Here is a 26,105-nt window from a genome sequence, read left to right on the forward strand (position 1 = left end):
TATGAAAAGTCATGGAAGATGGGAGAGATTCCAGAAGACTGGAAAAGGGCAAATATAGTGCCCACCTATAAAAAGGGAAATAAGGACTGCCCAGGGAATTTACAGACCATTCAGCTTAACTTCTGTACTAAGAAAGATAATGGAGCAAAATAATTAAGCAATCCATTTGCAAACACCCCTAGAAGATAATAAGGTGTTAAGTAACAGTCAGCATGGATTTGTCAAGAACAAATCATGTCAAACCAACCTGATAGCTTTCTTTGACATGGTAACAAGTCTTGTGGATGGGGGGGAAGTGGTAGATGTGGCATATCTTGACTGTAGTAAAGCTTATGATACTGTCTGCATGACCTTCTCATAAACAACTAGGGAAATGCAACCTAGATGGAGCTACTATAAGGTGTGTGCAAAACAGGTTGGAAAACTGCTCCCAGAGAATATTTATCAGTTGTTCACAGTCATGCTAGAAGGACATAATGAGTGGGGTCCCACAGGGATCAGTTCTGGGTCCAGTTCTGTTCAATATCTTCATCAATGATTTAGATAATGGCACACAGAGTACACTTATAAAGATTGCAGATGATACCAAGCTGGGAGGGTTTGCAAGTGCTTTGGAGGATAGGATTGTAATTCAAAATGATCTGGACAAACTGGAGAAATGGTCTGAAGTAGATAGGATGAAATTCAATAAGGACAAATGCAAAGTACTCCACTTAGGGAGGAACAATCAGTTGCACACATATACAAAATGGGAAATGACTGCCTAGGAAGGAGTACTGCAGAGAGGGATCTGGGGGGTCATAGTGGACCACAAGCTAAATATGAGTCAACAGTGTAACACTGTTGCAAAAAAAGCAAACATCATTCTCAGATGTATTAGCAGGACTGTTGTCAGCAAGACATGAGAAGTAATTCTTGTGCTCTACTCTGCGCTGATTGGCCTCAGCTGGAGCACTGTGTCTGGAGCACTTGTTTACCTGCAGCGTCTGCAGGTTTGGCCAATCGTAGCTCTCACTGGCTGTGGTTTGCCGTTCCAGGCCAATGTGGGCTGTGGGAAGTGGTGGCCAGCACATCCCTGTACCACTTCCCGCAGCCCCAATTGGCCTGGAACAGTGGGAGTTGCAATTGGCCGAACCTGCGGACGCTGCAGGTAAACAAATCGTCCCGGCCCACCAGTGGATTTCCAAGATGGGCCGTGTGCCAAAAGTTGCTGATCCTTGGTCCGGATAATACTTAGTCCTGCTATGAGTGCAGGGGAAAGGACTAGATGACCTCTCAAGGTCCCTTCCAGTTCTATGCTAATTTTATCTAGTTCTTTTTTTGAACCCTGGTATAGTCTTGGCCTTCACAACATCATCTGGAAAAGAGTTTCACAGGTTGACTGTGCACTGGGAGAAGAAATGCTTGCTTTTGTTTGTTTTAAACCTGCTGCATATTAATTTCATTTGGAAATCCCTAGTTCTTGTGCTATGAGGAGTAAATAACACTTCCTTATTTACTTTCTCAAAACCAGTCATGATTTTATAGACCTCAATCACATCCTCTCTTACTTATCTCTTTTCCAAGCTAGTCTTATTAATCTCTCCTCATACGGAAGCTGTTCCATACCCCTAATCATTTTTGTTGCCCTTTTCTGAACCTTTTCCAATTCCAATATATCTTTTTTGAGATGGGGCAACCACATCTCCATGCAGTACTCAAGATGTGGGTGTACCATGGATTTATATAGATATTTTCTGTCTTATTATCTACCCCTTTCTTAATGATTCCCAACATTCTGTTTGCTTTTTTGACTGCCACGGCACATTGAGTGGATGTTTCCAGAGAACTATCCACAATGACCCCAAGATCTCTTTCTGGAGTGGCAACAGCTAATTTAGACCCCATCATTTTATATGTATAGTTGGGATTATGTTTTCCAATGTGCATTACTTTGCATTTATCAACATTGAATTTCATCTGCCATTTTGTTGCCCAGTCACCCAGTTTTGTGAGATCTCTTTGTAGCTCTTCACAGTCTGCTATCTTCGGTATACATACCAGAACTCACACATTAGCTTGTGTTACACTATATACACTAGCAGCCTATTACAGGGCCAGCTCCTGTGAGGTGTTGAGCACCTTCAGCTCCACATGAAGCTGTTATTTCACAGAACAATGTCATTTTGAGCAACAGTCCATTGTAACTGGAATTAAGGCTTGAAATCTGTAATGCAGTAAACAATTATGGATTTTCCTTTGACAGTACGATGGACTTTATTTTAAGTGGGTCCCACTGCAATAAAAGCAACTGAATCCTCTGGGGTCTAGTACTCTCTGAGTAGCTGACAGAATTCCTTTGTTTTGATGTTTGCAGTGTAGTTGTAGCCATATTGGTCGCAGGAAATTAGAGAGACAAGATGGGTGAGGTAATATCTTTTATTAGAACAACTTCTGTTCATGAGAGAGAGAGTTTTTTACCACAATTCCTAAAGCTTGTCCCTTTCACCAATAGATGTTGGTTCAATAAAAGAAATTACCTCCCCCACCTTGGGTTTCATGGTAAGCTCTACAAGTCAGTTGAGTCTTTATATCTCAACTCCAAAGGAAGGACCCAGGAGGAGGGGTAGACCAGGTCTATCTTTGCTGGTGTCCTACCTGTTGTTGCTGATACCACAAGACCCAAAAGATGTATGTTTAGCATGCAGAGGGCTTAAAAAGGAAACAAAAGAATGGCTAGTATAGTACATAATTATTTTCTCCTGTAGGACAACAGAGTAAGGAATGATGTGCTCATTATGGTCTGGATTGGGACTACTTTGCTCACAACAATAAGTAGTTACTAACATGATTTCAGTGGATTACTGATGGGAGTAACTGCTCACCCATACAAGTAAGGGGGTCACAATCTGGCCTTATGATATTACCATCATACGTTAACCTGCAAGGCATCCTGCTGTTGTATTAATTCTTTGAACCTCATTGAGAGGGTGTGCTGTTGTGATGTTACTCGTTCTGATATGAACACTCACATCGCTAACTTGACCTCAAAAATCTGTCACAAATAGTGACAATGCAGATATGCACTCTATACTAAGTGTAAGGCCTAGTAGCACAGCCTGGGTACATTTATTGTGTCAAGACAGGTAGCACCTTTTAAATAAATAAATACATAAATAAATACACACTTACCTTAATTAATGGTGGGAAATGAAACATGTTTAGGTAATCATGAGTTAACTTCTCAATAGCAGTCTGTAAGAAACCAAACAAACCCAAATTAGATAATAGTTCCTCATGATCTAATAGTGTAAATGCAGGACTGAAAAATAGCACAGTGTGTGCGTAGGGGTGTGTGTCTAACTCATTCAGGGTGTATAGTGTTCTCTGGAGCCAATCTTAATATACAGTTCTGTTCTAAAAGGGACTGTAAAATGTCACCGTCTTACTCAGCAGATTTGCCCCCTTGCGAGTATTCAGAGTCAGATCTGCTTAATATAGGGTATGTCTACACTGCAGCTGGGCATGTGCTTTCATGGCTGGATAGACAGACATGTGCTAGCTCTGCAATAGCAGCATAGACAGAGTTAGTATAGGCGGCAGCTACCCAGGGGTTCTAGGTGGGCTTGCACTCAGATGGCTAGCTTGAGCTGCCGCCCATGCTATGCTGGGCTACATTGAAAGTTTTAGCACACTTAGCTCAAGCAGAGCTAGTGCATGTCTGCCTACGGGCACTAGGAAGCACACTCCCAGTTGCAGTGTAGACATACCCTCAATCACAAATATATAGGTTTGTACTGGTTTTTATTCCTGTTAGCCTCACTGAACCAACTCAGCAAGAACTGCATTCTCTATCCCAGGAGTTCTAAACCGTTTCCTTTTGGGGGCCCCACCAGCATGCTATAAAAACTTCATGGCCCAGCTTGAGGGGAGGTGGCTTGGGCTTCAGCTGCAATGTGTGGGGAGAAGCTTCTTCCCTGCAGAACAAAGCGGGCTTGGGGCTTCTGACGCTTGGAGTGAGGAGTCGGCTTGGGACTTTAGCCCCATGGGGCGGGGGGGCTCAGGGCTTCAGCCCCACGGGGCAGCTTCTCCAGGGGCTCCAGCCCCATGGTACCTGGGCTCGGGGCTCTGAGCAGCCATGCTTGGCAGACCCCCAGTTGGGAACCGCTGCTCTATTCCGTGTTCTGCGTTCATTTATTTACCAAGTTTTAATAAGTTGCACCTGAACAACCCCTGCGGAGGGCAATCACACATGTCATTAATGGAACTACTTGGAAACAATGGCGAGCAACCCACAGAAATGCGATATTAATTTGGACTGTAATGCCTTTACTGTGCTGATGCAAAAGATAGATATAACCTAGTGTGACTCTCAGGGCTGACAATCAGACAAAAAGCGTTCTTTTACTAGGAAATGGAGCACATTGTATACAGAATCACTCAGACATAATGGAAGCCCACATTGCCATTTTCAAGACATTTTTCAGAGCAGAACCATGGGTATGTAAGCCATGTTCTGTGACAGTAAGTAAATATTATTACTACTACGTCTGTTACTACTTTCTGGCCAAGGGTTTTGCTGGATTCAGTGTAACTATTAAATAATTAGAGCGATACAATCACTTGTGGATGAAATAAAGCTCAGACAGCAAAGGAGCCTTACCCACTAGCACTCAATTAGCTGTATAATTAAAATTGTTCAAGAATAGTGTGTTTGGTACACAAAGCAGTTTTAAATTAGAAATGATTGGTGAAACTCAAGATGTTCAGAGATTTCAGTTCAAATAAATTTTTGGTGTTTATCCAAATCTCTATGATTAGGCTGGAAGTCTTGCAAGAACAGGTTCTGTCCTAAGATTTCCAAAGGTTTCACTTAGGTGGGAGATACTATTAGAAGAGTCTTTTGCAATATTTCCTATTCCTGTCCCAGCCAAAACCCAAAAATGCAGAGGAGCATGGGTATTTTTAAGAGAGGAAAAAAACCCAACAAAGCATCAAAACCTCAAGGTTACCAATCTTTTTGGCATCTCAGAAAGTGTTTAGGTTTGCTTAGATTACGGATGGCTCCAGGCCCCAGCACGCCAAGTGCGTGCTTGGGGCGGCAAGCCGCAGGGGGCGCTCTGCCGGTGCCGTGGAGGGTCCACTGGTCCCGTGGCTTCGGTGGACCTCCCGCAGGCATGCCTGCTGTACTTGGGGCAAAATCCCTAGAGCCACCCCTGGCTTTGGTGCCTATTGCAAGAAGTTCTGGGTATGAATTTTTCTCAGAAAGGTTTTTCCAGCCTTAGCTTTAGATCTTCTCTTATGCTGGATAAAACTGATGATTTCTGTCAACATTTACACTGATATTTACATTACATTGTCAACATTTACTATTGTGATCATCAAGACATGTTGTTAAGATACCTTTAAATGAATGATATGTCCTTTGGAAAGAATTCCCATATCCTTTAAATCTTCTTCTTCTATAAGAAGCAACCGTTTCCCAGTGATATGATTTTCCTTAAACAAGTTGGCATAAACATTCATCTCACCAGAAGCATCACCTTAAGATATGAAAGGTTATACAGAAATCCATAGTGCTCTTCACTGGAAAAAAAAGTTGCATCTGTGAGCTATAATGTATAGTTTACCTTTTCCAACAAGCTGGTGCAGCCAAAAGTACTGTAAAAACAAAAAAACACAGTTTTGAAGGTCACACAATTAAAATGTATAGGTTACAGAACCTCAAAACACAAAAAAATGTAATGCTCATAATTCAATTTTAAAACAAAAATTAAAAGTCTTTTTAGTGGTGGGACAAGGGAATCAAACTTCTCCATTATATATACTTTCCCTTCTGCTTTGCAGCCATTTTCTCAGTTTATTATTGCTTTTTAATTGCTACTGCTCCTAATGTAGATTTAGCAATTTGTTGTGTTATAAATGGGACGAGTTCAGCAGCTCGGACCATTACTACTTTGCATTGGCTTTTCAGTTAGTCCTTCAGTAACCTTTAGTTAAAAGACCACGTTATACATTATGTATCAGAAGACTGCTAAGAGGGATATTAAAACCGCTATAATACACTGACGTGTTTGAGATAAACATCTAAAATTTCTTGCTTACCAATTAACTTGAACGAATGTTCAAAATATGATCTAAAGTTAGTATCGTAGCTAGTCCCCTAAAAGCAATTACATTTTGTATTTTATATGAAAGTGGTTTCCCATCCCCCTTTTTAGAATCTTAACTTAAAATGAATCCCTGTCCTCTTGGATTGGGTAAAGAGACTATGATGTTTGCTGTCCTCTTTTTCTCCTGACACTGGTGAGGTATGCATTCTTACAGCACTTCAGTGTTTCTTGGTTCATGCCTATGACAATTCAGCGGCATATACTGATAAACTGCCAAGCCAAATGCTTTAACAGGCCTCTGAGCATGTGACCATTTCACCAAGGCAATAAAGTACTTCCTCTGTCAGGATAGGGTCACTTTAAAATCTTTTTTGGAACAGGAATTTTAAAAATATACAGTGTTAGAATCTTGTTGAGAGATTTCTCAAATTACTACAATCTAGATTTCATTTACTATGATGTGCATCAGTTTTCTTTTATAGCTACATCAAAACAATGCTGACTGAATTAGTACAAAATGCTTACCACATCTTCTTCGGTCCACGCGCAAATATCAAAGGAAGGCAGCAACTGTGTGAGAAATATGAATTGAAAAGAGTAATATTGCTCTTCTTGTCCGATCAGGTCTCCCACTAATTTTACTTCAGTGGCTGATTTTATTTGGCACCTCCTCTCCAGCTAAGGCCGTAAGCCTCCTGGTTGTGATGAGGACTTTCCTCATTATTCCATGGATTACTGCACAAAGTGCCATCAAAGTAGCATTCCTCAGGCTTCAGTGATATTACAGCAGTGATGGAATAGTCCCAACACCTCCAGGGGGCAAAACTACTCAGGAGATCACTAAGTAACAAAAGCAGTCTTGGAATTTTGTCACCAGCCGCATCCCCACAAGTGGGACTCACTAGCCACCACTTTTTCCTTGTGTTTCACCATCACTTTTACTATTGCTTGACTCCAGTAGTGAAAGGTGTGTCTTGGTTTTTCCCAATATCAGCTGGGAGGGAGATATTCTGTAGAGTGAATGAAGCAGTCACTGCATGAAAAGGAGAGCACGACTGACTTGGGACTGGGCCACTGCAGCTAGTCTTCCTTACTGATTAAGGTCCAAGGTTGTTTGTCCCCTTTTACCCTTTGGTTATCGCCTACACCTGCATGATCATTCCTTTTGGGAGCTGTGGAACAAAACCTGAAGGGGACACTTCACAGACAGCTGAATGCCACAGCCCCATGTATGTGGTACGCTTTGTTACATGAAGAGGGGAATCCTGATCCTCCAAGTATGAGGGGATCAGACCAGGATCTACTTGATACATGAGGGGATGGCTGTGTCAATGAAACCCAGGAATGGTTAGAAGATGACACAGTGAATGATCTCACTGAGATAGTAACGTTCATCTAACCAACTAAAGAATGGGTTATTCTAAGCTATAGTCTCTTCTCATTGGTATCCTGTTAATTAGATGTATCTGAATTGACAGTACCACCCAAACGCTTGCCACCATACTCTGGATGAAAATTTATTGAATTACTCAGCTACCAAACTGTAATTCAGATTTTACTGGTCAACCCTCAGTCTTTGTGGTCTCCTTACATTGTGGGCTATGTAAGCCTACAAGCATCCTAGTGCCCAACCTCTTGGCAGTTTCAGTTCCTCCTCTCCAGAATTCCTCCCTCACACCTGAAAGACTTTGTGCCTATGCATGGCAGCCACTCCATCTGTTCAAATAGTTATCTATTAGTCTCCTCCTTTTCCTGACCCTGCAGACTGTGGGACAACAGGCCAAGGTGCCTCCCACAATGACTTCCACCCAAGTGACAAGACTTTCTGCTCTTCCCATATAGACTGCCACTGATGGATTCATGACTGTCCTACACTTGTTTCCTGTGTCCTGAACTACAGCCTCTGCTGAACACTACAAGATGCACAGAGGAAAGCAACCCTCCCCCACCCCAGTGCATTGACCAATCTGCTTCTAGGGAAAATTCCTTCCTCACCACAAACCATTTTATCAGATCATCCCTGTGATGACCACTTGACCCTCCCTCACACCTGCCCCGCTGCCCACCCCTTCCTGCCATAACTCTTCCAGGACAGAAATGGCCACCTCAGATGGACAAAGCCAACGATGCCTGAGCTAAGTGGTCACTGGGATGAGAAGCTGGCTTTCACTGCCACATGGAAAGGTAAGTTTCCCTCGTCCCCCTAACTTCTCCACATGTGGGCCAAGCTTCATAAGTTCCAATTACAAGTCAGGAAAATCCAGAAAAGAAGTGACAGTTGAATTGGGGCGGAGAGAGTTGTAGGGTGGAAGGGGTCCATCTATTGCTGGCAACTAGGTGGGGCAGGATCTGGCAAACCATCATGACCCTTGTGAAGGCAGAGACCCACAATATTTGCAATAAATAATTAACAACATAACTGCCCTTAAATTCCAAATGGGCTGGTGTTTTCCTTTCCATTGGGAACCGTGGGTACAACAGTTTGCTGTATTTCATTGTGTATTCTACCATTGCACAAGGTCAATATTCCATTCCTGCTTACACACAGTGACTGTCCAGATTATTCCCATTTTTAGGAGAGGAAAATTAGTGATGTGAAATGTTAAATATATTTACAAACAAATAAATAAAGAGAAAAAAGGGGAAAATGCCACACCCTGCATAATATGAAAAAGATCAAAGAAGAAGGCAATGAGGAATCCCTTTAACAGCAGCAGTTTACACAAGAACACAGAAGCATAAAAATTTACTGTCAAAATGTTTATTGCAAAATAGAAGTTTGGAACAAAGAGAAGCAAAGGAAAAAACTTCACATCAAAATCAAGTTCATGACACCAACTAAGAAAATTGAATACATTACATTTTTTTTTTAAACTGGAAAACCAAATCCATACTGTGAACAAAGCAAGACATCACATGTTAAGTGCGGTGAAGAAAACAACTGACTACTGAAAATCTTACCACAAGGGGGTGTAACACTGCATGTTCCATACAAATTAGCTAGTCAGTTTACACCACAATAGTTTTGGCACAGGTTTTTCTCAGCATAGTATTTCAGTAGGAAAGGATGAAGTTTTCTAACGCTGTGAAAATATTTTCTATTCAAATTTCATTTGCTCACACTTGGAGTATAAATAGAATCATTTCCTAGTATTCAGTACAAAAACTTTTTAAAGAGTGCAAAAGCAAGAAAATGCAGTGGACTATATCTGACTTTAAAAGTCAGCAGAATATTTTGCACACAACGTAAAATGTTTAATGTAGGTTGTTGATGCTACAGTCCTGAAACTAAATCTTCACACACCAGAAACCTCTATACAGACTTCATAGAGTGCACTACGTTGAAGTCGGGGGAAAAATGCATTCCTCTCCAGATTTCTATTGGTACATTTTAAGGACTGTAAAAATTACTGCATGTCCTGTGAGCCTATTTTGCTACATGAAAGTTGGAAGAACAGAATGGATTCTCTATTGGCCTGTAATTAAACCTCTGTCAAGTTGGAGGTGTTAATAAAAACCTGTAAAAGATGCCTTATTGCAAAAACAGGAAATAGCTTACCAAAGATGTACAGTAACTTTGTTAGTTACTTATTAGCTTTATTATGTGTGCTGTGGATTTACTGCTGCTGATAGCAATATAAATCATTAATGTATCAATAATTAGTTAGAATAACTGCTTTAAGATCTATAATGAAATGAAATCAAACTCTAACAAAATACTGCAAATGATAAATGAACAAGTCAAGAACATGACCATGTGCCGAAGAGCTACTTCAGATCTCATGTCTCAAAAATCCCAAGCATCTAGAGAAGACTAAGTCCAAGTATTACAATTAACAAATATAGCCAAGCTGATCAAGCTATCCCAAACACTCCACAAACGATATAAGCCCTGAAACTAAGTCCTCAGATCTAAGCACTGGATCTCAAAACAATTGCTATTCTAAAGCATTAGTATTATTACAGTTAGAAAAGTGACTACATTAAAATAGTCTTACTCAGCATATCTATTCCCTGCAACTTTTCCAAGTCTGAAAGAATGAGAACTGCGTTAGGAGTCTGGAAGTCCTGAGTTCGAATCCCAGCTCACTATGTGGCTTTGGGTAAATAAAAGGGCTAAACTCTGAGTTCCTCAGGTCAGGAAATATACCCCACTAAAGCAGTGTTAGTTTAAGTATAATGATTGAGTGAAAACTAGAGGTTCAGATTTGGCCTTTAACTTCTCTATATCAGCTTCCCCAGCTGTGAAATAGAATAACAACACTTTACCTTATCTGCCTCATAGGGCTCTGGGAGGATTCATTAGTTAACTTTTGGTTAATATTTTGATCATATGACATGCTATGTTAAGTGTTAATTATTATTAGCAACTATTGTGGACACTTTGGTGTTTGGACATCTTGATAGATTAAAAAACCAAGTTTAATCCTACTAGCACTGCAGAGCAAAATCAAGGGTGGAAGATCAAAATGGTTTTGTTCTGCCTCCATACCTATCAACCAAAATCTTTCAAAATTAAAATATATTGAGGACGTTTGAGGCAAAAACAACATAGCTGGACAGTCAAAGCACAATTTATTTGTGACTTATAAACTGAACACGTTTGGCACGACAGTCATTATAGGAGAATAAAAAAAATAGATGTCATTCAAAAAGCTACTATTTTGAATATAACCATACTTTAAAGGAATCACAACAGGAAAGTTTGGGAAAAGCCTTGAGCTTAGTAGATCTTCCTTTTACAACAATTCTAGGACCTTTCTACTTTTTCTTTATTTCTTTATTTCTCAATAGATCTTTATTAGAGTTGGCTAAAAAATAGAGACAATTCATGAAAATGCTGTCCTTCTTTTTCATTGAAAAATTAAATTTAAATTCTTTTTACCAGCTCTGTTCTCTGTGTATAAGATGCCAAATTATTCCATTTGTTATGCTCAAATAACTCCTATTCACTTTAATGAGAGATGCATGAGAATATCTGTCCTCAACAAAAAAGTGATGTGATAGAGTAGTGTTGGAATATTTTATTAGGCGAAGATTTAAATCAAGAAGTGGATTTTCACATTTAATTAAAATCCACACGTATGTGTATAAAGTGGATTGAGATTATTAGGTGCTTTAAAAGTGCAAAGTATCAGTATCAGTGCTAAGAAGGGATAGTTTTATTTTTGCATTTCTAAACATACTGAGTTCAATTCTGACTTCAGTTACAGCTGTGCATCTCTACACTAGAAATATGGTACAGTAGTTTAACATAGACACATATTAGATTATAAAAATCCTTCAATTTTTCCCGCCTGTAGTACAGTGGTTATAAAAATAATGTTGCTGCAGTAGCTGTTAGCAGGTGCAGACTTAAAAAACAATACAAATCTGTATTTGGAAGTAGCTTGTTTGCTGCCCCTTTTCTATTCTCTGTCCCTCTCCCCACCCTCTGTCACTTTGTTTAGTGCTCCTAAAATGCTATTACCACTGATTTTGTAGGAGCAAATTTCACTTAGACTAGATACAGCAAATTATCCCAATAAGAACATGTTGCACTGTTCAGTGTTGAAATTACAAATTTTTACTAGCATGAAAAAATTGCCCCCGATAGCACAAAGACAATGGACTTGAACCTGCTAGCAAGGAGGTGGAACCTAGCTCAAATTCTATACATTTCATACAGTTAAGGGCCCAATCTTGTGAGGTGCTGAGCATCTTTAGCTCCAGTTGAACTCAAGCATAGTTGAAAGCACTGAGTGAGGAATGAGGAAGCTAGCTACCTTTCGCATCTCAAAGATTGCCCTTGTCACCCTGGAAAAGCTAATTTTAAAACTTCTCAAGAACTTTTTCTCTTATTTATAAATAGTAGAATATAATGTTCCAAACTCTTGGAGATCCAATTTCAGACCTGCTATCATGTAATGATTCTACTTTCTAAGGTATTTAAATAGCACTAATCGCCATTTTTCAAGAGAGAAACACCATCAACACATGGCACTTAGGAGTTTAATTATCCCCTCAAATCCAACTGAACATGAAAGTAACCCTTTTCTTTAAAAAATTTTGCCCTTCTTTATTTGCAAACGTTTTACAATGGGCCTTTCTTCTGCACCTGTAGGTGTGAATGTATCTGCTTTTTTCTCTCTTTCTGTGCCATCACCAAAGAGTTCATCAGGAAAATACATTCACTCCTCCGGGCAGAGTGTTTGTCAGGTAATTACTGCAGCAGATACTTATAGACTCAATTTTAGAATGAATCATAACAACAGTGGCAATATTTTTAAATGATTTCACAGCAGAAAAATGGATATTTAAACTTTAGAGAATATTCTTCATGTCATCACTGAGAATTTAGCTTAAGCCACATTAGGAGGGCTCAAATTCTCTCTCCCCCCTGTTCTGGGAAGGACAGTGATAAATGGTTTAATAATTACAGCAAAATAAAAAATTGCTGTAAATAACCTAAGACCAATTTTGCTCTCAGCTAAACCGGTATAAATCCAGAGTAAATCCATCAAAGTTAATGAGATTTCCAGGATTTACACCAATGCAACAGAAAACCAGTGAGCTTGTAGACTACCACAATGCAATTAGGTGGTGAGGTTTTATTGTAAGTGACTGTACTAAAGACTGAATTTCAGAAACTAAAGAGAAAGAGAGAAAAGAACATTTATACAAACTATTTATTACCAGTGATTGTCTGTATTCAGTTGCTGGTTCTTAAACTGTGTGTTTGAACGGGCTTTATTTTTCTCAACCCTGCTTGGCCTTCTTAGTAATTTATTTATGATATCACAGGATATTGCCTTGAAAATGATTGAGAAATCACAAATTTAGCAAAATAACTTCACTGTAGCAGTCAGAAAGAATGGATTGTATAGGAAAAGCCCACATGGAAACACAAATATATTCATATGATCAACAATAAAACAGGTAAAGAAAACTACAAAAACAAAAGAAAAGTAATGGATGTATGTTTAAGTAAAATAGGTGTTTAAATTCCTCCACTGTTGTCAGATTGTAAACATATTCAGCCACAGAATTTTCTGTAATCAGACACCAAATATTACAGCATAAATGTGAGCTGCAGCTATATTTTTGGGGTTTTAAAAACCTCAATTTGTTTTGAAATTTTTGTTCCAAATTTCAGCAAAGCAAAAATAGGTCAACACAATTTTAAAACCAACAAGATATATTTTTAACATACAAATATGACTGGCCTAGAAAAATGTAGTGTTTTTGCTTTTGTTTCTCTTACAGGATTTAAAACAGACCAAAATGACAGGATGATTTTTCTGAAACTTTATTACTTTTATTTGCTAGAAACCAATTTTAGACTTAATTAGTTTTCTAATTTTATTCACTAGAATCACTTGTATCATCAAAATCATCATCATCATCATCATCATCTGACCAGTCAAATTCTCTGAAACCCACAGCCATGTTGATTTTCTTCCCCTTTCTCATAGAGGTGGTTTTAGAAGAATTCTTTTTGGCTTGCATGTTTATCTGCATTCCAGAATGCAGGACAGATCCTGCTTGGTTCATAGAGAAGATACCCCCAAAGCCCTTCATCATCAAGGCCTGCAGACTTTGGTTCATGCCAGCTACCTCCCCGTTACTTGTTGCTGTGATCTGACATGACATCTCTGCACTGTTTGATTCCTCTGTTTTAGTTTCAAAGTAAGACTCCTGAGACATTCTTGCACCAATAGGTAAGAAAAGCTATTTAAAGGAGGAAAGGACAGAGTAAAAAGGAAAGTTAGAACCAATTCAATTCAAGGCAAAAAAGACACTACCAGATTAGTTAGCAATAAACAGAAAGCAAAATGATTAGTGAATCAAAACATGGAGCTCAAGTAAGAATTCATTAAAACAGACTTGGCTTAAATTTTTTTAAAATGAAAGAGCAAAATCACCACCAAACAGTGTGCAAAGGACCACAGGTAGCCCACCTTTCATGTTGAAAGTAAGTTCCAACTTTTTAATCTCTCATTTTGTACCATACAACATAATTTACAACATGTCTCTAACCCATGTGGACTTTACACACAGGAATCTGGGTACAAGCAGAGCCATGTCTCGATTGAGTTGCTTAATTTTAGTATTCAGAATTGAACAATAAATCAACTTAGGGTTAAAGAACCCAGACAAGACCCTGGTGCAGAGTGAAATGTTTTTATCCAGAGGTCAGAAGATACCACAGCAGTAATGTGTATGTAGATCTAGACAGATTGAATTACCCTTTTGTTCACCATTTTTGAGGTCACAATCAAAAGGAGGGTTATAGACCAATCCTACCACCATTAAAGTCAGAGACAAAATTTTTACCAACTTCAATGGAAGTAAGAGCAGGTCTCTAGTTCTGGACTATTAATAAATTGCTTCTATAAACCTACATTTGATGCGTTTCTGTATACTCTGCAATACAAGGCATTGCGGATTTAATCTCCACCTACACATCAGGGCATTATCCTGACCTAGGTTGTTACTACCATTTTTTTCCAACAGAATGAAAAATGTCCTCTGGAGCTAAATCACGATTAATGCCTCTTCAAGGAGGCCAAGCTAGTAACTTCTGTGACATACCTGCTCTCCACAGTGAGCAAGAGCTCTGGTGTTGGATTCAAAATTAACAGCATGTTATGTTGTTTCTGTACTGCTGAAATGGCTTTTATTTCCAAAGCTGTTTTCCAAACTAAGTTTGCATTGCTTTCCAGACATCTTGCTTAACCTAATCACAACTGCTCAGTCTGTTTTCTGCTCACAATTTGTTACTGGGAAAATTATTAAAATGGGGTGGAACCCATGGGGAACCATTAAATCATTCTCCTTAAATCACAGAGCTCTAGCTATGAAGATATGATGCCTCTTACTTAAGATTTAATTTTATAAGCTGCAAGCTGTATAGGAAAAAAAAATCACATATGTCACCTTCCACCATAAAACCTTACTCAGTACAAAAAAAGCAAGGCTCCCATTTATGGGGGTTTAGGAAGTAGTACTTAGAAATCTTGAGCATAGTTTCAGGGTGCCTAGATTATACTACTCTGATAGCAGAGAGCGATTTCAGCCCCTATGTGGGGATTTTAGGCATATCAGAATCCTCCTTATGCATGGGAGGAGTCCCCCATAAAAATCTACAATGCTACTACATTGTCCTCCTTCAAGTGTTTCTCTAAATCTCACCTCCGTCATGATGGATACACAACATCAGACAATGGCTAGGCAGCTGATGTGCTGTGACTACTATTCATTATGCTAACTATAATTACCTCACTGTTCCTTGTGTTCCCTCATGTATTTGTTGTACCTACCTGTTGCCTCTTGTCATATACGAAGCCCAGATTTTTAAAGGTGTTTGGGTGTTGCTGAAATCAGCATTGCAACGCCAAACTGATGTAAAATCTGAAGTCTCACTTTCACAAAGGATTTGGGCACTTGCGATTTTAAGGCCCACTGGGGTATGTCTACACTGCAATTAAAAACCTGTGGCTGGCCCGTGACAGCTGACTCAGGCTGCGGGGCTGTTTACCTGCAGTGTAGACTTCCAGGCTAGGGCTGGAGCCCAGGCTCTAAGACCCTTTGAGGTGGGAGGGTCCCTTAGTTCAGGCTGCAGCCTGAGCCCAGAAATTTACACCGCAATTAAACAGCCCCTTAGCCCAGGCCCCATAAGCCAAAGTCAGTTGGCACAGGCCAGCTGTGGGTTTTTAATTGCAGTGTAAACATACCCATTGTTTGGGATGGGATTTAGGCTCCTAAGTGCCTAAATCCCTTTTGAAATGAAACAGATGTTGCAATATTTAGTGCAGAAATGCCTAGAGACCTTTCAAAATCTGTGTCTAAGAGCTCGCTGGGGGAGTGTGACAGAGGAGTGAACTCTGATCATCCCAGAGGAAGCTGATTGAGGTAATTATCTAATCAGGCTGGCGGAATGGGTGGAATAAAGTTTCAATTAGCCCATCAGCCCACGACTGATAAAGATGGACGGGAAGGAAGAGCTGGGGACAGGAGAAGAGGGCTAACTGAGCCCAGCCACGTCGAGTCCTCAGGGAGGAGAGACCTCGGTTCCCCTCAGGTCTGAGGGAGAGGGCCAAAGAACCATAGATACTATAAATCTCCTGTTGACCAGAGACTGTTGTGCTAATGGCACAGGAACTTAAAATAAAAGGGCGCTGTAAATGCACAGCCATTGGAGTCCATGCAATGTCTGTGGGAACGGAAGGATGCCCTGTTACAAGGAGGGACTGTCTTTATGCTATGAGTGTGCGGTGCCTAGCACAAAAGAGCCCCGCTCCATCACTGGGTTTCCAGTTGCAACCACAATAGAAATTCATAATATTTTTTTTAAATGGCCAGACCTAAGCACATTGCCATCCAAGTTAATTCTGAATTTGGTGCACACCTTCACCCGGGGCGGCTCTATGTTTTTTGCCGCCCCAAGCACAGCAGTCACGCGCTTGCTGCGCTGGTGCCTGGAGCCGCACCTGCCTTCACCAATCCCTCCAAGTTTCCTTCCTCTAGCACACCCAGCTCAGGGGAACCTACCCATTCCCCTCTCTGTGGCCTTTCCTCCTTCAGGTGAGTGTCCTGTTGTGGAACCAGTGTGTGCAGCGGGTTATCTTTTATTCTCCAAATTAGCCCCAGATTCCTTTGTGCAGCAGTGCTTTACAAGAGATGTTGTGGCCACAGACTATCAGACTCAAAAAGTGCCAGAGCAGAGACCAGGTTCATGCAGGTGTAGGGAGAAACTCTGACGTTAAAAGAAGAGCTGCTCAGGACTGGCCCCTTAAATGTGGCAACCATCTATTCAGATTATGCCTAACACAGCTCGATTCCCAGAACAGTTTCCCTGTGCTTGTTCCTGTGCATTAACACATGCGTCCCATTAACTTCAAACACATCTACTTGCTTCACCTACAGTAGATTTCTCTTCAAGCAAACTCCATGGAGCAAGTGGGCTTTATTTCAAAAAAATCTTTTGGGTGCTACCACACTAAAAGACTGAGGAGTAGAGAGACTTGTGGCCTTCTGGATGGATCACACCCTTCAAAACCCATGGAGCCCAGGGATCTTTGAGGAAAGAATCTCCAACCATTGCAGATCCTCAGGCTCCTGTGCTGTTCTCTGGGGTGCCTCGCTAGCAGTGCAGTTCCCTCATGCTTTCCCTACGTTTTTGCATCCAAGGGGAGCAGACGGCATGGACTGTCAGTAAAGTTGCTCATGAGTAAGGCTACAATTTAGTCATGGGTATTTTTAGTAAAAGTCATGGTCAGGTCACCAGCAATAAACAAAAGTTTACTGCCCATGACCCGTCCATGACTTTTACTAAAAATACTCATTACTAAATCTCTGCTCCTGGACCCCGCTGCTCTGGGGGGCCTCTGCTCCAGCAGTGGGGACTGACTCCCCCAGTGGTCCACTGCTCCAAGGCCCCCGGGGACCACTTTCCCGATGGCCTCCAGGGCCACAGCCCTGAGCTGCTGCTCTGGCCATCCCCAGGATGCTGCTTAGGTTGTCCCTGGGGCCGTCTTGGGGTGCTCCCTGGGACGGCTACTGCTCCGGCGGTTCCCGGGGCCAGCTGCACCAGCCACTGCTGAGGATCTCCCAGACTGTAGGCATCAGTTGAGCACTGACAGATTCATAGCTGGAAACCAGACCTGCTCACGTCTAAGTTATTGTTTAAGATAGGTGATAAAGATGTGTTTAGACTCTATAAAATGCTCATAAGTTTCTGCGTGCATTAATCTTACTTGTAATGTCTATCCCATGCTGCAAGGTAATATGAAAATTTTGCTTTTAATTGTAAAAATACCTATTCTGAATTTGTGAATCTGGGCAAGAAGGGAGTGGTTTCCCTGTCCACCAAGAAGGACTCTCAAGACTAAATGGGGCACTGTAGGATAAAAACTTAGTTGATTGCCCCATCCACCCATGAAGAAGTTACATGCAGGAGCCCTCATCCCATCGATTTTAACTCTGGGGAAAGGTCATATAAAGATCCTCACAAGAAGAAACACTTCTCTCTCTGCAGTTTGGCCTCTCACAAGAGCTGGAGCTAAGCAAAAGCAGCAATCTCCTGGCTCAACCTCGATTAGCCCTAAAAGACATTCAGCACTGACAGTTTACTTCATCTGTCACCTTTTGGAACCATAGATTGTAAATCATTATACTTATATGTTGTCTGCTTTAACATGCAATAACACTCTCATTTCTTTTTCCCAGTTAATAAGTACTTAGTTTGTTAACTATAGGATTGGCTACCAGCATTGTCTTTGGTGTGAGATCTAAGGTATACATTGATCTGAGATAAGTCTGGTCTCTTGGGACTGGGAACTTGTGATTTTTGGTGCAAGTGACCATTTATCACTAAGTCCAGCATGCCTGAGTAGCAAGATAGACCAGAGTGCCCAAAGGGCCTGCCTGTGACTCTGTGGTAAGACTAGGACAGTGATCCAAGAGTTCACATTTGTTACTTGGTTGGTGAAATCTAATCACAGAACATCCCACCAGACTCGGGTGTCTGCCCTGCTTTTTGACAGTTTGCCCTGAAGTTGGCACTCACTGTTGTGAACCACTCCAGACAGTGTGCCAAGCTGCTCTTCTCTGGCAGTTCCACCTGTTCTTAATACTGAAGAGAGAAGGCAGCTACTCTGACTCTGTCCCTTCCTTCCACCCACAGGCATGGAGTCTCGACCACACCATGATGCAGCTCCCATGAACGCCAAGAAGTGTGGGACCATGTTGCATAGATCTAGCTACCCCCATGCTTTACATAATTTTAGTTTTATTTGCCCTCCTCCATGCGTCACAGCTGAGGAGAGCACAAAGACGCTTGTCTGCAAGGATCACCACTTACAAAGCGAACGCCCAGCAGTGCTGTTTTTCATATGGCTAGAAATAAACGATTTCTTTTTATTTGTAAATTAGCACCGAATAGAAGCTCTTCTGCTATGAAGAAAGCAACTCTGATAGAACAGGGCAAGTTTTTGTCTCTACACGAAAATTTGAAAATGGCAATCTTCAGCAGTACAGTAGTTCATTAAAGGTCTCAAAAAATAAACTTCTGTATTTCACATTGTTCTCAATCATTTAAATGCAGTAAGAGAGGTGGATTAATGTTATGCAGAACAAAAGTCCATGTTAAGCACAACAGGCCTTAGCACAAAAAATTCTTCCTTCAGCAAATGCCAGCTACAAGTGAAGAGTGGACGTGATAAGCAAGTACAGCATAAAACAGCCTTAAGGCCTTGCTCACAAAAAGATTGGCTCATTAAGGCTGTGTCTCATGCTGTGCGCTTTATAGGAGATGGCCCACAGCTCAGTTACTGGAAGTTTGCTGGTGTTAAAGCACACAGATATCGAATTAGAACATACATATAGGAAAACATTAATTCTTTATCATTACGCTACTACATGTTCACAGCTGGAACACGTGCACAACTTCATTCAGATAAATGCCAGTACATTGTGCTTCAAAACTAAGTTGCATGTAAACTGGATTGGCTAGAATCAATATTACTATCATTATTATGTAAGCGGGACTTAATTGTATATTAGTATGCTAAACCTACGGAATCATAACTGATTGCATAAGGGAATGGCAAATACTGCAAACTCAAGCTGGCATTTGTTTTGGCTAATACTGAAAATAGAAGCAGAAATAGTGTTGTAATTCTATTAAGCAAGTGTCACAATTATGATGCTAAATTAACTCTGTTCCAATACAAACACTCAGGGCCTGACCACGCACTCCACTTTCTGGCAAAATTTCCACTGAAGTCAATGGGAGTTAAACCTCAGCAAGGAGCTCAGGCTAATACAGAAAATATTATTTATTTTAATGTATTCATGGAAATGGGCACATTTCTTTCAGGAAATAAAATAATGTGCATTTGCTAATACTAAGACGTTGATCAGTCCCACACATTAATTACCGAAGACTCAACTCCCCACTCAAGGTTTGTGGCCTTCTATAAAATGTAAAGACAAAAATTTTGGCCGTGCTCCTCGCAGAGCGAGTTATCAAACACTCAGATACATTTCTGAAGTCTTTTTCTGCAGAGACTATAAGTTACTACTTTTAGGGCCCCATCCTGTTTCCATTAAAAACAACAGAAAAGTTCTTGTTGTCTAATGAGAGCAGGATTGTGCTTTTATTAAATACACAGGTTTAACATATAAAACAAAAATTTTATAAAGTATCACAATAATAAATATGAAATACATTCCCCTTTTTTGTTGTTGTATCACACTGTTGTTAAGATTAACGCCAATATGAATATATAAAGAGTGTGCTGCTCTCTCATTTAAAACCATCAATTTTTAAGCTTAGAAATGCAATTAAATCAACAGGAAACTGTTTGTTTACTGATGGCGCAATATGGCCCATAGGTAGTATCTTATGTGTAATGCACTGAGTGAATTTTAAAGAGTATTATTTGTATTGGTTAATAAAACAGGCCATAATAGCCCCACAGGACCAAATGGAGACGATAGTAGATATCTTTCACTGGAATTTCCCTAGATTTGCTCAGACAATGATCCAAATGCTTTTTGCAGTCAGAGGAAAGATTGAATTATTTTACTTACAGGAGTATTGGACTGTTCTGTTAACTTCTGCTCCCATACTTTCAAACGTCTCTCCCGTTCCTTTAGCTCCTGCTCTTTAAAGCTCAGATCACGCTCCAGTTTCTTCAGCCTCTCTAAGGTTGCTTCAATTTCACATCTGCAGAGAGACAATTTGTTAAGTCTTGTCTTTTTCTGACAGATATAAATTGTTCATAATTCCCAGACGAACATTAATTAAATGTGAAAAGCTGAAAAGTACAACACTAACTCGAGCAGTACATTTAATTACCACCAAACACAAAGCCTTTCAGAGCATTAAAAACAACTGGTAATGTTTATACTAGAGGATAAACCAGAATGGCTTACTGTTTAAAAAAAAAAAAAAAAGGAAAATTCCATCTTTTCTTTTAATATAATGAAATAGGTGATATCAGGGAAGGAGAGTCTGTTCAGAAGTGATAATAGGGCAATCACTAGCTAACAGCCCCTTTTGCTTGGAGTTTATAACTTTGCCATAAATATTATTTGGGCTGAAGCTTGTTATACACTGTCTCAGTAGAGGACTTTCCCCACCCCAGTTTCTCAAGGTTAAAACATAACAAATTTAACCCCACACCAATGCTTTTTGGTCACACTACTTAAAATAATAGAAAGTTATGGGTCACATAGTTTGGATTCACAAGGATTTGGTTTGGACCCCTCTACATCAGACTAGCTTGGATTTTAGTGGCCTGTTGGGTTTTTTGAGGCCCAAAACATAATATACCTGAACTCTGAAATTAAAAGGAAGGACTCATAAGGGTGTGAATGAGCGTGAGAGATAGGAAGCTAAGGAGGAGTAGGAAAGGGGTTTTCAACACCATTCTTGTAAAGTTTCATCTGTGAGGGGTGAATTAGATGCAAGATTGTTCCCTTCAGCATATTTTCTAATGGCTTGTCCAATCTAGCATCAAAATGTCTCTGGATGGAACATCCATCAGTCCTCTTGGAAGATCATTCAACAATCTCTTTTTTGTAATATGTACACCAGGGTTGGCAACCTTTCAGAAGTGGTGTGCTGAGTCTTCATTTATTCACTCTAATTTAAGGTTTCTCCTGCCAGTGATACATTTTAATGTTTTCAGAAGGTCTCTTTCTAGAAGTCTATAATATATAACTAAACTATTGTTGTATGTAAAATAAATAAGGTTTTTAACATGTTTAAGAAGCTTCATTTAAAATTAAATTAAAATGCAGAGCCCCCTGGACCAATGGCCAGGATCCAGGTAGTGCAAGTGCCACTGAAAATCAGCTTGCGTGCCGACTTCAGCACGTGTGCCATAGGTTGCCTACCCCTGATGTGCACTAATCTGTATATAATAGAGATGGGCCAAACAAATAATTCATTGATGTGAGCACTGGGCTTTCCTTGTGAATGATCAAGAACAGACTTTGATTTGTACTTATTTACTCATGATTTGAAGTTATTTGACTAATGCCTTATCTGAACATAGTGTAGCCTGTAGATTGCTGAAAATTGTGTACCCTGATTGCTGCCTCAAGCCTCCAACATTGATGCTGTCTGACTGGTTAGTCACATGGCATTGTTTCTGCTCTCTAAACTTCAACAGGGAGATTTCAAGATGGCCACATGAACTCTTCAGTTGCAAACAGTCCCGAACAACTAGTCACAAGGTTTTTCCACCTCCACAAAACAATCGTGCAAACAACATTTTCTTTCACAGATTTTTTCAGAACGCAAATAAAAGGGGCTGCAAACACTGGAGCAAAGTAAATTGTGGGCTTATTTGAAAGAACGTAAAAACTTTTTTTTTTTTTTTTTGCAGTGTTCCTCCAAATCTAGCATAGGGTAATTCAGCTGCAACACCCACATTAAGCAGCTCAGGCTGAAAGTTTGTGAAAGCTCATGTACCATTCCAATTTTTTAAAAAACGACAACAGTTAAGTAACTTAAATACTCAAAATCAAATATTTCCCCTCTTCTTATAAGAAATCTGTGTCGGAATTTGATGCTCATGAAAATGAAGAACTTTCATCACTTTGGCAAGCCTGATAACAAAATAAACTCTGCCGCCACACCTAATTCTAGCATACAAATTACAGTCCTGCCTGGGGCACTTCTTGAAGTACAGACAGCCAATCATGCTGATTTTACAGTTAATTTAGTGGTCAGAAAAATGTCATCACATGTTAAAATAAAAGTGATACTTAGGCAAAATTTTATCTCAGGCATGTAAAAGGCAATGATATCCATTGTGATCACGTAAAGCCTGAGGTCATGGAACCTACAAACAAAGGGCAACTCAACCCTCGTTTAAAAGAAAGAAAAGAAAGAGAAAGAAAAGAAGAAAAAGTAGGCTTGAAAATATGAACTAATTCAAACAGATTACTAGTGTTGAAAGCTTGTCGTTAGTTTTTTCCTAAAGACCATAGGTGATTCACAATTCCTTCTCCCAAGGCTGGCATTTGAAGGTCCGGCAAACAACATAACCGTCAATTCCTTGATTTCTAGGAGGACCTCACATCTTGTAGGCCTTGCAAAAACTGCTACAGACAGTTCAGCAGAGGAGAAAACTTATTATATTTTTTGACTAAAACATCTAGACTTTTTAAAGGACCAAGTCTAATAAGTATTGTGTAATTTAAAAGGCCTGAAAGTGACAAAAACAAGAAAACTGATGACGTTAATATTCTAACATGTTATGTACCATGTATAATATTATATCTATTGTGTGTACAATTGGAAAATTTGAGGACACTTGTTAGCATTGCTTTTGTTGGTTTGTGTCTCAACTTTATTGCTACTTATATGTAGTTTTATACATTTTAAAATATGTAAATTATAGTTTTCTCTTAAATAAAATTCTGCAACAGGCAAGTCCTGGTAACAATAGCTTTCCATATGTCAAAAGCATACTGTGTACTGTAATTATCTCTCTTCATTAGACAGAAATGTCTCTTATAATAAAAGGTCAGCCTGCGAAAACAGCTGCATTCTGAAAAATAATTCCACTGTATATAATAAAACAGTGTAATTAAAGAGAAAGCTACCGTACATTGCCCAGTTAATGAGTCTGTTACTTCATAAATATAGCAGCTTGAAACATACATTATAAGACATGTGAATCTGTAGTTCTGCAGTTTGATCTTGCTTGCTTGATTTTGTTGAACCATTTCATCCTACAGTCTCAGAGAATGTGTCTTATAAATGATACAGAGAAAAATCGTGACTGGTATGTGATTTTTTTTTAGTTTTGCATTTGCATTGATAGATCAAAACAAGTATTAATATTATCACATTTAAATAGCCAGAATAGAGGCTCTCAAAAGAAGGAAAGAACATGGCTAGTATACATGAAAAAATACATACTAAATACAATCTCTGTTTAACAATGAACATTTAAATTACTTTTCAACCCTAATAAGAGACCTGCAGAAAGAACTATTAAATATGCTCTTCAAGATAAGTTTTATGTTGCCAATCCTGAGACTGTTAGTCAGAAACAAGGACTTCCATTTGTAAAAATATCAGATATGGGGGAATAAGAAGATATGGATTATGTTTAGACAATGATAAAACAGACATATCAAATCAAATACTTTGGATTTTTACCAAAAGACATCACAGGAAGCTTGCAATCAAAAACATATTAGAGATGGGACAAATTGTATTCTGCCTATCTTTACTCTGTCCGCTCTGTACAAAATCAACTCTCCAGTTCTCTGTTTCATGCCAGTCTGAGCTACAGTAAGTCCAAAAGACAAGTCTATGTACTCTGTGGCATCATATAGCCCCCACTGGGGTGCAATTTACTGCTGATCATCATACAAAACAGAAGAGTGCTCTGCCCTTTTAAGGGTGAAACAAATGCAAACCAACTTTCCTCAGCAGTGACTGGCTTCAGCCAAATCCCAAATGTAAGTAACAGAGTGTGGCTCACCTCTACCGGGGTTCTGCAAGGAAAGAGCCACATGCCCGTTCTCAACCTCAGCTCCAATCTTCTCTCTGACTTCTGCAGCCAGTCATCATCCGAGCTAACTCTTGACAGCACTTCCTATTCTTACCTACAGCTGGCCCAACCTGCTACTGGCCAAATTCCTAGGGCATTTCTACACCGGGACACTCAGGAAAGTTAATTCACCTTAACTAAAGGTGTAAATTTAAAGAGCCTGAGGCGTGGTCTACACTAGAAACTTAGCTCGGTATAACTGCATCACTCAGGGGTGTAGCACTATGTCAACGGGAGGGCTTCTCCTGTCAACGTAGCTACCGCCTGTAGAGAAGGTGGGCTAACTATGTCAACAGGAGAAGCCCTCCATTGGCACAGGAAACATCTTCACTAAGCGCTACAGCGGCGCCAGTGCTGCAGCACTGTAACTGCAGACAAGCTTAGTTAAAGTGCCTTAAAGCCCCTTGCAGACTTAAGTTTGCTTTAGCTTAATCCCCTTGAGCCACTTGACTTCTGAATAAGAGAGTCCACACAGGAATTTAATGCATTTTAACTAAGGCTCTTTAAATTTGCACCTTTAGTCAATTCTCATTATCTTCCCTGAGTGTCCCCATGAAAACATGCCCCTAGACTCAGGGCAAGCAATTGTGGCCCTTATTCTAATCAGCAGGAGAGTAACCCTTTTCATCCCAACTGCCGGACAGAGTTTCCCTACATCCCACTAGATATACCTCCTGTGCACAACTGAAGGCTGTCATTCTTTCTAACTGTTCCACACTTCTCAGACTACTTAACTTACAATTTATCTTCACTTCCAAGTGAATTCTTCTTGATCATGAATAAGTTTTTTTTCCTCTCCTACTTCCCTTGTCTATAAGTTTATCAACTCTTCTGAAAAATTCTAGAATTCATTTTTACCTTGAAACTGTACCTTTGCTGAAATGCTTTTCCATGGCTAGAACACTTTTCACTTGCTGTGCTTTATGTTTACCAAACATCAACCAGTATTCACAGTGCAACCGTTTCTGTGTCCCAAAATGGAATATTTCATAAAACAGGTAAGTCATCTGGAGAAGACTCCCGATAAAGGAATAAACTTACCAAAAGAATAAAAGTTTAATTTTACTGACTGTCAATTCAACAGGTATCTACTTTGCTGAATGGACAAGATTTAAGAGGATCGTTGTTTGGTTCCTTCAGGAATCTGAATACTTGCCCGTCTCTAATATAAAAACTCCTTACGAGATCCATTGGGTTAACTTCTTATATGAAGTTTAACACTCAGTAATAGTAAAAGGCAGCTATATGGATTATAAAAAAAAGGAGCAATTACCATTATAGTAGCAGGACTGATCTCACCAAAGTTTAAAGGAATAGTGGCAGAAAATGTGGAGGCTGCTTCTGGTCATGTAATAACCCCCCATGATGAGACTTATTCTTCCAACATATTTTTCCTTCTGATTGCTACCAAAAATACAAAATAGATAAAATGCCAGCCCAGAAATCT

At 39.8% G+C, this 26,105-nt stretch overlaps 1 protein-coding gene across 3 annotated transcripts in view; it reads right to left on the reverse strand.

The window, feature by feature from the left end:
* Positions 1 to 26,105, reverse strand: part of MAP3K20 (mitogen-activated protein kinase kinase kinase 20) — a 124,274-nt gene that overhangs the window by 21,634 nt on the left and 76,535 nt on the right. For 2 of the 3 annotated variants that reach the window (XM_030580398.1, XM_030580399.1), the window contains exons 11-15: positions 20,670 to 20,805; positions 6,618 to 6,662; positions 5,610 to 5,640; positions 5,383 to 5,522; positions 3,172 to 3,234 (exon numbers count right to left, since the gene is read on the reverse strand). In XM_030580398.1, coding sequence (XP_030436258.1) covers positions 3,172 to 3,234; positions 5,383 to 5,522; positions 5,610 to 5,640; positions 6,618 to 6,662; positions 20,670 to 20,805 — 415 coding nt within the window. Of the gene's footprint in view, positions 1 to 3,171; positions 3,235 to 5,382; positions 5,523 to 5,609; positions 5,641 to 6,617; positions 6,663 to 8,837; positions 13,803 to 20,669; positions 20,806 to 26,105 lie in introns of those variants that run through there. The other variant, XM_030580400.1, reaches the window with a different exon arrangement.

Source organism: Gopherus evgoodei, chromosome 11, assembly GCF_007399415.2.
Source record: "Gopherus evgoodei ecotype Sinaloan lineage chromosome 11, rGopEvg1_v1.p, whole genome shotgun sequence".
Taxonomy (NCBI): Eukaryota; Metazoa; Chordata; order Testudines; family Testudinidae; genus Gopherus; species Gopherus evgoodei.